The 10,974-nt window shown below is 40.5% G+C and overlaps 2 protein-coding genes across 2 annotated transcripts; both read left to right on the forward strand.

Moving 5' to 3' along the window:
• The first annotated feature begins 9,142 nt into the window (after positions 1 to 9,142).
• On the forward strand, positions 9,143 to 9,823 carry LOC126755712 (uncharacterized). Its single transcript, XM_050468458.1, has one exon. It carries the CDS (start codon positions 9,143 to 9,145, stop codon positions 9,821 to 9,823), a length of 681 nt encoding a protein of 226 aa, XP_050324415.1.
• A 14-nt stretch (positions 9,824 to 9,837) lies between these two features.
• On the forward strand, positions 9,838 to 10,512 carry LOC126755714 (uncharacterized). Its single transcript, XM_050468459.1, has one exon. It carries the CDS (start codon positions 9,838 to 9,840, stop codon positions 10,510 to 10,512), a length of 675 nt encoding a protein of 224 aa, XP_050324416.1.
• The last annotated feature ends 462 nt before the right edge of the window (positions 10,513 to 10,974 follow it).

Raw genomic sequence — 10,974 nt, forward strand, 5'->3', positions numbered from 1 at the left:
TATGGCCAACCTTCTTATGGAGCCAAGAAATACGTGTACCAAGTTTCATCATGATATCTCAATTTTTACTCAAGCTACAGCTTGCACAGACGGACGGACGGACAGACGGACGGACGGACAGACGGACGGACGGAGACAGACATCCGGATTTCACTCTACTCGTCACCCTGATCACTTTGGTATATATAACCCTGTATCTGACTCTTTTAGTTTTAGGACTTACAAACAACCGTTATGTGAACAAAACTATAATACTCTCCTAGCAACTTTGTTGCGAGAGTACTCGTATAATTAGATTTTTTGAAAATTCTAACTGTGTATAGACCCAAATAGCCAAATTGGGGCGTCACTAGAACCGGCGATGAATACAGTTAGAATACCTGTTATCTTAACTTATACCTGGTAGTCTCTTATGGTATTAATTGCGAAAACAGTTGGTCACAGATAACAGGGAACGAAGAAGCATCAAACGAGCAAGGACTTGACTTAAAATATTAAATATAACTCCTAGTTTGTGTATATCAAAACATATCAGTAGATTATTTGAATTAAAAGCCTCGTACGTTTAAGCGAATCATTGAAATGACAACCAAATGAAATGGAATTCAATTGCCCACAATGTGTGTTGTAATTTCGCACACAATTAAAAAGAGCCGATGTGGTTGGCAAATGGCCCAATAAACATATAAATATACACAAATCTGTTCATACATACTTATGTGTACGTGCATTTACATTAGTTATGTATGTGTGTAGAAGTGCATATCCATCGTGTGGACACAGCTGCATTTGACGGTAATGACTGTCAAAGCCGGTGGACAAACGCACACAAAAAGCAATTTTACGAACTGCACTGACTAGCAAAAGAAGATAATACTGTAGGCACACACATACACACACATTTACACAAACATGATAACGGTGAGCGCCGTAATCTGTAGTGGGAGTGCAGCGGAAAGGACGCATATAAATTGTGTTTTATCTGATGCTGGCGACCAACAACTCCAATCGCTCGTCACTCACACTCAATTGGCGCGCACGTTTTTCTGCTTTTCTGGAGGTTATTGTTGTTGTTGTTGCCTTGTGCTGGTGCAATTGGTAGTGACATGATGGAGGCCATTTCATGCTTTATTTGTTGTTGTAAGTCATAGTTTGTATGTGTGGGTGTGGGTGTGGGTGTGCATGTGAAAAGCGCAATGGTCAACGCTTGCAGCTGTTGGTATCTGCTCTTGAATATGTGTGTATATCTACTTGTCTGTATTATTATCGTTGTTGTTAACTGTTGCAGCGGATGCAGGAAACGGAAATGACATGTAATAAAACATAAAAGCGCAGGCGGTAAATGAGCGAGTGAGATTATTGCAAACGGTGTGTGAGTAAGTTATACAAATGTAAATATATAAATTGTGATGATGAATTTTTCTCCAGTGTAATATTGCTAATTACACTGGATCACAAATTTCAATTTGTTTTTTGTTCCACGGATGCCACTATCCAATTTGTATGTGAAATGGCTCGCTGATTTCGAAAATCGAGTAAATTTTTTTTTTATGGATACGTTTTTGAGATATTTGCAATTTACCGTTATTCGACCAAAAAAAAAAAAGGTGTCTTCATTTAATCAAGTATATCTCACTGACCAGTTGAGCAATCTTACTGCAAATTATAGAAAATAAAAGTGAATGAAATTTCCTAAAAATATTGTCTACTCCATTTTTCCATAGGCCTTATAATTTCTGAGAAATTGATTAATCACTTCGTGTTTTTAAATTTTTTTATGAAAAAATTAAAAAAAAAATAAACTTTGGCAAGGAAAAAATTTTAAAACAAAAGATATTTTTTAAATTTTTTTTATTTTATATGAAGTCCTGTTTGTTTATAAAAAAACTAAGCTACCAACGAACAAAATCCATGGATAAATAGGAAAGTTGTACATGATTAAATAAATATATCCAAGTCGCGCAAAGTCAATGTATACGTATATGCGTAAGTGTGCAAAGTAGGGGTGGGATTATTATCATTATCATTATTATTTATATCATTAGAATAAACTAGTAACGCTATTCGTTTAAAAAAAAGCAAATAATACTTTTAGAACTGTAATACTCAAAACCTGTTGTAGTAGGTAGTTTGCATCGAAAGCAAGAGGTGTCAGTTATGTTATGTTAATGCAAATAAATTTAATTCAAACATGCATACCTACATGCACACACACATATCTTGGTAAATTCATTAATTTTTTTAAGGCCAACATCAACAGCAACAAACTGAGCTTGAAGGCCGTATTACTGCATAATGGCAACAAAAAGCCCTCGATCCCGATCGCGCATGCAGTAAACACGAAGGAAACATACGAGATAATGGAGAAATTGTTAAAATTCATCAAATATGAAGAGCATGATTGGAAAATATGTGCCGATCTTAAAGTCGTTGGAATGTTATGCGGTCTACAAAGTGGCTACACAAAACACTGCTGCTTTTTCTGCAAATGGGATAGCCAAGCTCGTAAAGACCACTATTGCATTAAGGATTGGCCGGAAAGAGTTAAATTTACAATTGGTGTGGATAATATCAAATACGTCCTACTTGTAAAGAAGAAAAAAATCATTCTTCCGCCATTGCACATCAAGCTCGGCCCCATTAAAAATTTTGTTTAGACGTTGGACAAAGAAGGCAAAGCAATCAATTATTTGCAAAATTTTTTCCCAAATATTTCCCAGGCCAAGATAACAAAAGAAGGTATATTTGTTGGACCCCAAATAAAAAAGTTGATAAATAATGGCCAATTCAAAGGACTATTGTCACCAGTTGAGGCAGCAGCGTGGGATTCCTTCGAAATGGTCGTTTCTTCTTTTCTCGGTAAACACAAAAGTCCAAACTACGAGAAGATAGTGAGCGACTTAATCAAAGTCGGGTGATTATTCAAAACTTATTTAATTGAATTATATAAAATTTTATAATTTTATAATTTACTTATTTACATTTGCTTTTTTCTCCAGGCGTAAATATGTCTTTAAAAATTCATTTTCTGCATTCCCATTTAAGTTTTTTTTCCGGCAAATCTCGGAGACGAAAGTGACGAGCATGGCGAAAGTTTTCACCAGCAAATGAAATTAATTGAGAATCGATACCAAGGTTTCTGGAACGTCGGTATGATGGGTGACTACTGTTGATTTCTCATAAGAGAAACCGATCCTAAACTAAATAAACGACAAAACAAAACGCATAATCATTTCGACTATAATGTAAGAACATCAACTTAAGACAAAAATAACATATTGTTTTAATATATAATACTAATATATAAATAAATGAGTTTATAAAAACTAAAAACGACATGAAAATTGACCCAGCTGGTTTATGTCCTCGTAAAAATAAAGGCTGACATCACCGCCGTCCAAGAAATGCGATGGGCGGGACAAGGACGGAGACGAGTAGGTCCTTGTGACATTTACTACAGTGGGCATATAAAGGAGCGCAAGTTTGGTGTAGGATTCGTGGTGGGAGAGAGACTCCGTCGCCGAATACTATCATTCACTCCGGTGAATGAACATCTAGCCACAATCCGCATCAAAGCGAGGTTCTTCAACATATCGCTGATTTGCGCCCACGCTCCGACGGAAGAGAAGGACGATGTGACCAAAGATGCGTTTTATGAGTGCTTGGAGCGCACTTATGAGGGCTGCCCACGCCACGATGTCAAAATCGTGCTTGGCGACTTTAACGCCACGGTGGACAAAGAAGGTGTCTTTGGCACCACGGTCGGTAAATTCAGCCTCCACGACGAAACATCCCCAAATGGGTTGAGGCTGATTGACTTCGCCGGGGCCCGAAATATGGTTATCTGTAGTACTAGATTCCAGCATAAGAAGATTCATCAAGCTACCTGGCTGTCTCCGGATCGAAAAACTGCCACCAGATCGATCATGTTGTGATAGACGGAAGACACGTTTCCAGTGTTTTAGATGTGCGTGCGCTCTGAGGTCCTAACATCGACTCGGACCACTATCTTGTTGCAGCTAAGATTCGCACCCGCCTATGTGCAGCAAAAAACGCACGCCACCAAACAAAAGGAAGGTTCGACGTCGAGAAGCTGCAATCACAACAGACAGCCGAACGATTCTCTACTCGGCTTGCACTCCTGCTCTCTGAGAGCACTCGTCAACAACTCGTTATAAGGGAACTGTGGGACGGCATTTCAAACTCCATACGTACAGCTGCAACCGAAACCATTGGTTTTCGGAAAGTGCAAAAGAACAGCTGGTACGACGAGGAGTGCCGTGTCGCAGCGGAGAGAAAACAGGCTGCCTACCTCGCAACGTTACGATCGACCACTACACGTGCGGGATGGGATACGTACCGAGAGTTGAAGAGGGAAGCGAGACGCATTTGTAGACAGAAGAAGAAAGAGGCCGAAATGCGTGAGTACGAAGAGCTTGATAAGCTGGCCGACAGGGGTAAAGCTCGAAAATTCTACGAAAAAATGTGGCGGCTTACAGAAGGTTTCAAGACCGGAGCATACTCTTGTAGAACCCCCAAAAGTGATCTAGTCACTGATGCCCAAAGCATACTTAAATTATGGAGGGAACACTTCTCCAGCCTGCTGAATGGCAGTGAACGCACAACACCAGGAGAAGGAGAACCCGATTCCCCAATCGATGACGATGGAGCAGACGTTCCATTACCCGACCATGAAGAAGTTCGAATAGCAATTGCCCGCCTGAAAAACAACAAAGCGGCAGGGGCCGACGGATTGCCGGCCGAGCTATTCAAACACGGCGGCGAAGAACTGATAAGGAGCATGCATCAGCTTCTTTGTAAAATATGGTCGAACGAAAGCATGCCCAACGATTGGAATTTAAGTGTGCTATGCCCAATCCATAAAAAAGGAGACCCCACAATCTGCGCCAACTACCGTGGGATTAGCCTTCTCAACATCGCATATAAGGTTCTATCGAGCGTATTGTGTGAAAGATTAAAGCCCACCGTCAACAAACTGATTGGACCTTATCAGTGTGGCTTCAGACCTGGAAAATCAACAACCGACCAGATATTCACCATGCGCCAAATCTTGGAAAAGACCCGTGAAGGAAGAATCGACACACACCACCTCTTCGTCGATTTCAAAGCTGCTTTCGACAGCACGAAAAGGAGCTGCCTTTATGCCGCGATGTCTGAATTTGGTATCCCCGCAAAATTAATACGGCTGTGTAAGCTGACGTTGAGCAACACCAAAAGCTCCGTCAGAATCGGGAAGGACCTCTCCGAGCCGTTCGATACCAAACGAGGTTTCAGACAAGCCGATTCCCTATCGTGCGACTTTTTCAACCTGCTTCTGGAGAAAATAGTTCGAGCCCCAGAACTAAATAGAGAAGGTACCATCTTCTATAAGAGTGTACAGCTGCTGGCGTATGCCGATGATATTGAACTCATAACTTTGAAGTCGTAAATAATTTCGTCTATCTTGGAACCAGTGTAAACACCACCCACAATGTCAGCCTGGAAATCCAACGCAGGGTAACTTTTGCCAACAGGTGCTACTTCGGACTGAGTAGGCAATTGAGAAGTAAAGTCCTCTCTCGACGAACAAAAACAAAACTCTATAAGTCACTTGCGCTTTGGCCACGACGAATTTCGCATTCGATGGAACGATGAGCTGTATGAGATATATGACGACATTGACATAGTTCAGTGAATTAAAAGAGAGCGGCTATGCTGGCTAGGTCATGTTGTCCGTATGGACGAAAACACTAAAGCTCTGAAAGTATTCGACGCAGTACCCGCCGGGGGAAACAGAGGAAGAGGAAGACCTCCACTCCGGTGGAAGGACCAGGTGGAGAAGGACCTGGCTTCGCTTGGAATATCCAATTGGCGCTACGTAGCGAAAAAAGAAACGAATGGCGCGCTGTTGTTAACTCGGTTCTAATCGCGTAAGCGGTATCTACGCCAGTAAAGAAGAAGAATCACAGGTGACGAGTCATGGATCTTTGAGTATGATCCGATGAAAGGCAAGCATTTTGAGACGACAGAGGGGATCCAAGCAGCATACACCTTGTCTCTTAAAGCTATTCCGGAGAATGTCTTCCATCTCTCTTAAAACGTATGACACAACCATCGTTGCGCAATGCGCTAATGCTTTTCTTGCGGCACAGATGTCGGGAGTTTACGAGCGCACTGCGCAACGATCGATGTGCCATACGTTTTAAGAGCAGGGGGTACAAAAAATTCAATATCTTTGGAATGGTATGAATGAACAAAAATTTTTTTGCAGCTTATTAAAGGTGAATATTTTCCGCGTTGTATCACATACTTTTCATTTTTTTTATCGTGAAGAACACATGAAAAATTTCAATTGTTTAACAAAAAATGATGTAAAATATTATTATTTAAACAAATCGATAGTGAAAAAATATCTCAAATATTCATCGATTTATCTCAAGTAGTTTATGAGAAAGTAATTTTACAATTTTATCGTACCCCAAATTTCAACCTTCAATAACTTTAAGAAAAGAAAGAATTTGAACGAAATATTTATCACACGGGGTATGCATCTGGTCCCCTTCCTAATTAACTCAAAATCGGAGATTTTCCGAAATTTTCATGGACTACTTGACGTGGTTTGAACCAGCATGAAGTGACTCACACGTGATCTATCTAAAAAAAGTATATCTACTTGGATCACCCGTTAGTTACAATCGAAATTAAATAAAGGAAAATATAAAAAAATTGCAAAACAAATTGCCAACAAAATATTTCTACCAAAAGAAAAAGCATCTCAAATATTTTTACGAAAAACAAAAATTCTATGTAGTAACCAAAACGTGTTAGTAAAAAATATTTTGGTATTTTTTTTTTAGTAAAAATATCCTAGATATTTTTTTATTTTGTATTATATGTGTGTAAATGGGTAACGAGATTTTTCCTTTTTTATTAAAAAATGGTTTTCTGAAATATATTTTCTTTAAGCGCTTCCTACACCAATTTGGGCTAACATATTTGCAACATAAAAAACTATTTCCAAAAAAGAAATAACTCTGCCTAGTCTACGAAAGTCTACAACTCCATTGCCATTTTCAATTTCCATTTCAATGGCAATTTCATTTTCCATTTTAATTTTAATTCCATTCGAAATGCCAATGCAATCTGGAAAATGCAATCTATTCGCTTTTGTGAGTGTTGCTGCACTGACTTGCAACGCAAATACAAATACAAACAGCATCACATACTGACTTATTTGCGCATAAATAGACAAATCTACGATGCTCTGTCTCCCATTATTGGCATTGTTATGCAGCCAAACAGCTCCACCCCCTCCGTTGCTTTGTTGCTATTATTGTTATCTGTACTGTACACCATTGTTATTGCTGTTGTAGCTTATCAGTGCCAGACATGTTATCGTAGCAAGCAGCCGCCACCTTGCCCTGCAAACACCTGACTCCACTGTATCAATACGCCCGCTCTTCCTCCAACTCTCCCGCTCTCTTTCTCTCCCCTCTTTAGCAAGACAGCACACCAGTTTGTGGCACCGGAATGCAATAAACAACATCAATATGCCCACAGATACTGCCACACTGACACACGGCGCACCGTTTGTGCATTTTTCCATAGATTGTAGTTGTCAATGTTATCATTGTTGTTTTTATTGTTGCACGCATTGTTATTTTTCATCTATGTACATATTTGCTAGGCAAGACTCTACCATGTTTTTACATGGATTGGAATATGCAAAATACCGACAGCAGCCATCAAGAGGCAAGCAAACAGCAGTTGTTACAAATGCATATGTGGCATGCCACAACTTGCGCCGCCTCGGCAAACTGAAAGTAATTTCATCACTGTCTCGACTGGTTGCAACTCATCTTTCGTTCGATCCACATTTAACTACCTTTAACACGCATATACATACATACATACAATATATACGCTCACACATATACCCACCCATACATTCACCGATATCACGCCCAGGGTGTCTTTTCACTATCTGCACCATCTCCATGTCGCATCAGTGCTTATTCGGGTCCTACTCTTTAATCACTACAATTCATTTTCTACCCCCTCAACCCCCTTTGGCTCACTCTTTCTTGTTTGCAATAATGTATTTGTGTATTTACGTGTGCATGTTGCAATCATGCTAATCTCCTGCTTTCCAATGATATGATTTAATGTTGCCCATTTGTTGGAGCTGTAATTACACGACCATTAGATCGATAATATGTCCCTAAGTGAAGTGCGGTGAAGTGCGCTTGTGGTTGTCCAACTGTTGGTCAACGCTGTTGCTTCGACCAGGTAAACAGCGCACATACATACATATGTATGTAAATACAGTGGAGGTCATATTTTTAGTGTCACTAATTACAAAAAAAATGTTAAATAAAAATAAATAGTACTTTAGAAAAGGGTATTATTTACCCTTTCTTTTAAATATTTTTTTAAATAGGTGGCAACTCTTCTATTAAAATTTTTACAAAAAATCTTTCTGTAATCTATACAGTTTAAAAATCTTAGAGTAATATCAAATTAAATTATTTTAATTGCATACGAAATTTACAACAGGTGTCAACCCTTCTGAAAGTATTTTTACCAATACACCTTATTATGTACCTTAGTGATTTTAAATCAGATTATTCTAACTCATACTATCAATTTTATTAAATTAAATTTGCTTAAACAGCTGGCAACTTTCCTCAAAAAATATTTTCAACCTTAAGTGTTCATCAGTCTGTGGCAACCCTAAAGTAATGTGGCAACCCCAAATGCAACTCTGCAAAAAGCATAGATATGGCAACCCAAAAACTGGATAGGCTGTCAGCTTGACGAACCGCCATTTTTCCTTCTTCTTGGCGCATCATCCCGACTGCTAGCACGCTTCATCATTTTCGCTCTCCATTTCATTTTCATTTTCAATCATCAACTTTGTATCAGTATTTTATATTTTAATAAATCTAAAATTATTGTGGACATCCCACATATTGGTGACCCCGACGTGATCGAAAAATGACGGAAGAAGAAGCGGTAATAGGTAATACAAAATTTGCAGCATCGGGGCCAATTGGCAGAGGGCATCCAAACCCGCAACGTGGAAGTGGCCAAAGTTTCCATCAGGATCCCACCATTCTGGCACGCAAAGCCAGAACTGTGGATGGCGCAGGTCGAGTCACAATTCATCGCTGCAGGTATAACGAGCGACAAAACAAAGTACCACACCGTCGTGGCCGTGATCGAAAGCAACGTGCTAGCCCACATAAGTGACATAATTCTTAATCCACCGTACAGTGAACTGTACACCACGCTAAAAAATCGAATAATAACACAATTCGCGGACTCGGAGCAAAAACGTGTAAAAAAGCTACTGCAGGAACAAGAGCTCGGTGATATGCGTCCATCACAGCTCTTGCGCGAAATGCGAAGTCTAGCCGGCAGCGAGATCAACGATAATATACTAAAGTCCATTTGGATGAGTCGGTTACCTTCCAACATGCGACTAATAATTTCCATTAGCAACGAACCGCTCAACAAAGTTGCCCTGCTCGCGGACAAAATATGTGAGGTTAGCGGCACCCCACACGTACACGTGGTCGAAACTCCAAACACAGCAATAGCCAATCAATCCAGCATCGAGCAGCAGCTAGCCGAAATCACGAAAGAGATAGCCTCAATAAAGGCGAACATAAACCGTCGGCCTAGCAGCCGCAGCAGAAGACGTCCTCCGTCACGTTCCGGTATGCAAAATAACAATTCGAATGGTTTGTGCTGGTACCATCACAAATTTGGTAACGATGCCAAAAAATGTCGTAGCCCTTACGCAAAAAAGTTAAACTAACTTGTCTGTCGTCAATGGCGATCGACGACAGGCTCAACGATAAAAACCGCCGCTTAATCGTCCGAGACAAAAAATCCGCAATAAACTTCCTCATCGACACGGGAGCTGAAGTCAGCGTAATTCCACCGACGCAACAACAACGTAGATGCCCGGACAAAAACAACTACCTCTACGCAGCAAACAGGTCCACTATAAAAACTTACGGCGAAAAGACTATGTTCCTCAATCTGGGTCTACGCTGCCAATATTCCTGGAAGTTCATCATTGCTGACGTGTCACAAGCCATCACATTTCAACTTAACAGTCAACCTACGACAACGCAAACTCATCGACGACGTCACTCCAGCAAACTGTGTTCAATATCAACAAATAAAAAGGTAGTTTCCAAATTATCTTACACCAAAGGTTATCAGCCGTTCTACGATTTATTGAGGGAATTCGAAGACATCACGATGAAAAAGTCTTCAGTCAAAAAACCGCAACACTTTGTCACGCACCATATCGTCACCAAAGGACCACCAGTCTTCTCTAAACCGAGGCGTTTATCTCCCGAGAAGTTAGAAACCGCAAAAGCCGAGATACAACTCTTGCTGAACGCAGGCATCTGTCGTCCATCGCGCAGCCCATGGGCAAGCCCGCTGCACATGACAAAGAAGAAAAACGGCGAATGGAGGCCTTCAGGCGACTAAACGTCGTCACCGAGCCTGACAGGTACCCCCTGCCACACCTGCACGATTTCACTCATTCCCTGAATGGTTGCAAAATTTTTTCCACACTTGATCTGCATCGGGCCTACCACCAGATTCCTGTGGAACCGAACGACATACCAAAGACTGCAATTACAGCGCCATTCGGCATGTTTGAATTTCCGTTCATGTGCTTTGGTTTGAGGAATGCCAGTCAAACGTTCCAAAGATTCAATTTCAATACGACTTCGCCTGGCCATACCTCAATGATATTTTGATATCATCGAAGGATTTGAATCAACATCGTCATCATCTACAGTTAATATTTAAAAAGCTACGCGAGTACGGCCTTGTTATCAACCGTTCGAAATGCACACTTGGTCAGCCGCAAGTTGAATTTTTAGGTTTCAAAATAAACAGCAGTGGAATTTCACCCCCAGAAGAACGAGTACGGGCAATTCAAAA

The sequence above is a fragment of the Bactrocera neohumeralis genome, chromosome 4, assembly GCF_024586455.1.
Source record: "Bactrocera neohumeralis isolate Rockhampton chromosome 4, APGP_CSIRO_Bneo_wtdbg2-racon-allhic-juicebox.fasta_v2, whole genome shotgun sequence".
Classification (NCBI taxonomy): domain Eukaryota; kingdom Metazoa; phylum Arthropoda; class Insecta; order Diptera; family Tephritidae; genus Bactrocera; species Bactrocera neohumeralis.